Source organism: Dioscorea cayenensis, chromosome 21 (assembly GCF_009730915.1).
Source record: "Dioscorea cayenensis subsp. rotundata cultivar TDr96_F1 chromosome 21, TDr96_F1_v2_PseudoChromosome.rev07_lg8_w22 25.fasta, whole genome shotgun sequence".
Lineage (NCBI taxonomy): Eukaryota > Viridiplantae > Streptophyta > Magnoliopsida > Dioscoreales > Dioscoreaceae > Dioscorea > Dioscorea cayenensis.
Genome location: NC_052491.1, coordinates 2,442,384 through 2,447,135, shown reverse-complemented (window position 1 = coordinate 2,447,135; position 4,752 = coordinate 2,442,384). Strand labels below are relative to the sequence as shown.

General features: G+C 34.6%; 1 protein-coding gene across 2 annotated transcripts; it reads left to right on the top strand.

Annotated features, from left to right (window-relative positions):
- Window positions 1–244: 244 nt before the first annotated feature.
- Window positions 245–4,551, top strand: LOC120252568 (probable disease resistance protein At1g63360). 2 transcript variants are annotated; one of them, XR_005534047.1, is made up of 3 exons: window positions 257–571; window positions 1,144–3,633; window positions 4,259–4,551. XR_005534047.1 is itself a non-coding variant. In XM_039260745.1 (2 exons), exon 2 carries the CDS (start codon window positions 1,200–1,202, stop codon window positions 1,938–1,940), a length of 741 nt encoding a protein of 246 aa, XP_039116679.1. In that variant the 5' UTR covers window positions 245–571; window positions 1,144–1,199; the 3' UTR covers window positions 1,941–3,756. The 2 variants fall into 2 exon arrangements, 1 of the variants encoding a protein (XP_039116679.1); XM_039260745.1 differs by lacking the exon at window positions 4,259–4,551 and having other exon boundaries at window positions 245–571; window positions 1,144–3,756.
- The last annotated feature ends 201 nt before the right edge of the window (window positions 4,552–4,752 follow it).

Sequence of the window (4,752 nt, the reverse complement as noted above, 5' to 3'; positions counted from 1 at the left end):
CCAAGGAATGGCTTCTGTTGTGGAAAAAGAAGAGGTTGAATATGATTGTGAAGAGGTGAAGTTCAGCTATGTGATGAGATCATGAGACAAGAGGTGGTGATATTTCTACAGTGGAGGCAGGTGATGGTAGGGGAAAAAACAGAAGAAAAGCATGGTTGACCATGCTTGACCGGTGTGGGGCTCACATATCATATCATCACAAACAAATAGAGATACATGGATAAAAACAAAATCTTGTTCCGCCTTCCTTCTCATAACATAACATATATCATAACATCACACCACATTAATTTGGAGTGTGCAATGAAGAAAATCTCACAAATCACAATTGAGAGGTGCGCAAATGGACTTTGTTGGGAAACTTTGCATTGGGGCTGTCTGTTCTTGCATTCAGAGTCCTGTTGAGAGTGAGGGCATGGGCCATATCTTTTGCACAAAAGAGAAACTTGATAGTTTAGACAGCCCCATGGAAGCTCTCATGGCCAGGAAGAGGGACTTTGAGACCCAGCTTGATATTCCCTGCAGCTCAAGACAAAGACCATCCTATCAGCTTCAACTCTGGCTCGAAAAGGTAAAGCTTCTATATTATTATTATTACTATTATTATGCTGATTTTTTTCTTTTTTTCTTTGTTTCTTTTTTTTCTTGCACACATATATATATATATATATATATATATATATATGTTTTTGTTTCTTGAAATAATTATTGCAAGATGTATCTTCAATTCCATTAATTTGTCATTTCTAGCAGAGTATTTCTTTTTATTTGCTATCTTTTAAAAGATAGAGAAGGGGATCTGTTATTTTGCTTGTGGTTTTTGTTTTAGCACTATTCGGCCTATGTAGGTTAGGTTGTGTAGCTGTTGACGCCCGTAGGTTTTCATGTTTGTAAATTGTTTGGTTTTGTTCTATTTTTTAATAAATTGTGGTTTGTCTATTTTATCCAAAAAAAAAAAAAATTGAACGAAGATTTCAGAAAGAAAAGAAATTAGAAAAAGGGGGCTTTTCTGTCCTTATCTCTTTTAGAGAAATCTATTTAATCACAATATTTTCAAACCCACATGCAATTCAAGGAATAATTTGTATTGATTTTGATGGTATTAATTTTTCCTTTGAGAGGATTTGAATTGAATTTCAACAGGTTAGTGAAAAAGATGAGGAGGTAAAGCAGTTGAAAGACAAATTTGGCAAACAGGGATGCACTTTGGTACTTATTATCTAAATTGTTATTCAAAGTATAGAACAAGTAGAGATGCAATGGTTTTATTGAATGAGATAAATGAGTTGAAAGAAGAACAAATACAAGTTTCATTTGTAGAGGAACAACCTCCTATACCAGTCCCTGCTTCATTAAAAGTAGTGGGAAGAGGAATTGGTTCAAATCTTGATGTTACTCACGGTTATCTAGCAGATGAAACAGTCGGAATGGTGGGGATATGGGGCATGGGTGGTGTCGGCAAGACCACACTATTAAGAAAAATCTACAACTCATTGTTGGATGATGAAAACACAGGATTCGATTATGTAATATTGGTTGTGGCTACAAAAGATGTTCAGTTGGAAAAGCTTCGGGAAGATATAGCTATAAAATTGCAATTGATCAGTTCGTCTAGCAAAGAAGGCATATCCAATTTCTTGAAAACTAAAAATTTTGTATTGCTCTTGGATGATATATTGGCTGTAGTAGATCTTGTGGAACTTGGGATTCCTCATCCTCATAGTAACGACAACTCCACCAAACAATGCAAGCGGAAAGTGATTTTCACTACTCGATCTGAAGAATTGTGCACTAAGATGAGGGCTGATGAGAAGTTTAAAGTGGAATGCTTAGAGACACAAGAAGCATGTGATCTTTTCAAAGAGAATGTTAACTTAGATGTTATTGTATCGGATGTGAGGATGAAGGAAATAGCAAGACAAGTGATGATTCATGAATGAATGCGGTGGTTTGCCGCTCACTCTTATACTGATCGGTAAAGCCATGTCGAACAAAAAGAATTTTGAAGAGTGGGACTATGTACTCAGGTCTTTGAGGAAGTCCAAAACTAGTATAATTCAAGATGTGGATAAATCATTGTATCCCACTCTAGAAATAAGTTATGACAATCTCCCTAATAAACTTTGTAAAGATTGTTTTCTATATATTTCTTTATGGCCAAGAGGTGTCGGTATCTCCAATGAAGAAATTATAGACTTCTGGATAGGACTTGGACTAATCCATGAATTTGATAATCTGAGGGAAGCTTATGGTCATGGGCAGTATATCCTTCGTTTACTAGAGGCAGCGTGTTTGTTGGAGCCTTATGAGAAAGCATATATGGATTTCAAAAAAGATCTGAGGTTACATGATGCGATTCGTGATATGGCTCTGTGGATAGTGGCAAAGTCTGAAGCTAGAAACATATGGATAGCAAATGCAAATATGGGGTTGAACAGAATATCAAATGTGGCAGCTAAGAAATGGCGGTTTGCAGTAGGGGTATCTCTGATGAACAATAATATAGAAACTTTACCGAAATTGACTCAACAATGTTCTCACCTCCTGAGCTTAATGATGCAACATAATTTGAATTTGAAGAATATTCCTGATGGATTTTTCTTGTGCATGTCAAATCTTAGATAATTGAATCTATCCGAGACTAAACTTAGAAGACTTCCAAGAGACATAAAATGTTTGGTTAATCTGCAGTACCTCAACATTTCAAAGACGGAAATCTCAGTTCTACCATCTGAGATGATAAACTTGCAAAATCTGCAATTTTTGATCTGTCAGCATTTGTGGTGGGATCACATAACACCTGATGGATTGGTCTCAAAATTGCTGAACCTGCAGGTTCTTGACATATATCCAAATGCCGAGATAAAACTAAAGGAGCTGAATACATTGAAAGAGAACATCAAAGCATTAGGACTGTGTGTAACGTCATTAAATGTTCTGCAACAACTTTCAGAATTACCAACATGGCACATATGTTTAGAAAGATTGTATGACTTGGTATCACTTTCATATGATGTTTTAAGTTGCAAAAGCAATGGATTTTTGCAAGAGCTAATAATCTGTTCATGTTCACAGCTCGAGGAGATAGTCATGAATGGAAGTGGCACTGATCTCCGGCATCTTGACTTGGGTCATCTTCAGAATTTAAAGAACATTGTTTGGAAGGATGTGGTGCCTCAACGGTTTTTTTGTAATCTGCAACTTCTGACTATAAATGAATGCCGTAAGTTATCCAGTCTTTCTTGGGTTATGCATCTCCCTTCTCTTACTGAGTTATCGGTGCAAGTGTGTGAAGGAATCGAAGAGTTATTTACAGAGGAGGATGGAGAAATTCAATAAATATCCGAAGCCCCTTCCTTTCCCAGCCTGAGAAGTTTGACACTCGAACATTTACCGAATTTAGTGAGCATGAGCAATCAAGCATTGGATTTTCCTCTTCTTTGCTCATTTCCAATTTTTAATTGTCCGAATTTAAAGAGGCTCGCATTCAAACCAGACATTGTCAACAAAGAATTTGTACAAATTCATTGTGTTAAAGAGTGGTGGGAGAGATTGGAGTGGGAAGATGACACCATCCAGTCTTTCCTTTCAAGATTCATCAATTTTATTGAGATCAGTCATTATCTCTCAACTGTAAGTACTGTCTTCTTTCTAATTATCCAATCCAATATTGATGCATTTATAGAGCCTATCTGCATCTTGTTTCAAGTGCCAATCTACATATTCAATTTTTCTTATCTGAAATTTCAGTGAAATGACACATGGTCATTGAACTTACATGTCTATGAATAAAACTCTTATTCAATTTATTATGATTTATTTTATGTTTTAAAATGAGTCTAAGTCTCCTAAGTTTGTTATGAATGCAGAAATCTTATTGCAATAGTTTGGTTATTCTAATATATTGTTTCACTCTCTTTTCCTTCTTTTCCCATTCAATGATAAAACATGATTTATTTATGTATTTATCATACTTCTGAACATTAACTCATCAAGTACATGAAAAAAAAAACACTTAATATATATTTATATATATATATATATATATATTGTTAGATGGCACTATATTTGTAAAAGATGAAATAAAACTCTGCAAAAGTTGATGATGAAAACTGACTCAGTAAAACAAGAAAACTTATATATGAAACATCTTTCCAGACTTGAACATGTCAGTTTGCACACTAATCTATTGAGAAGGGTCTTTGTGACATCTATCTTGAAATACTTATTTGTGGGATATTCTTATATACCTTTGCAGGTCCCATTTTGATTGAAGGTGTTGGAACTATATCCAGTTTAAAGAAGGATGAAGATGGTTGACCAGTATTTGAATCCATTGAAGAAAATTAAAAGCCTAAAAAATTTCAGATATTTGTTAGAGATCACCAAGTATCATACAGATGCAACTTACATATGCATGTTTCGTTCTTGATGAAGACTTGGTCTAGTATATAATTCAAATGAATCAAATCTCTTTGAATTATTTGTTCTTGTTTTCGTGTAGGAATACGAATTGTTGTGTGAACTCTGTAAATACATATTCATCAAGCGCATTCAATATAATGAAGAAATCTGTAAATATATCTTAGTTAATTATCTTATACGCACAGTGATTTTCATTGATGGCCTGCACATGTGTCTGATTTGCAGAATTGCCACTCATCTTTATTGTAAAGCCAAGCATAACTTGTTTCAAAAAGTTTGAATACAATGATACATTGGAACAGTATCTTGATAATTAAGTTCCAAACC

Excerpts from the sequence above, each read along its gene's own strand:
- LOC120252568 (XM_039260745.1), top strand. The coding sequence starts at position 1,200 with ATGCACTTTGGTACTTATTATCTAAATTGTTATTCAAAGTATAGAACA.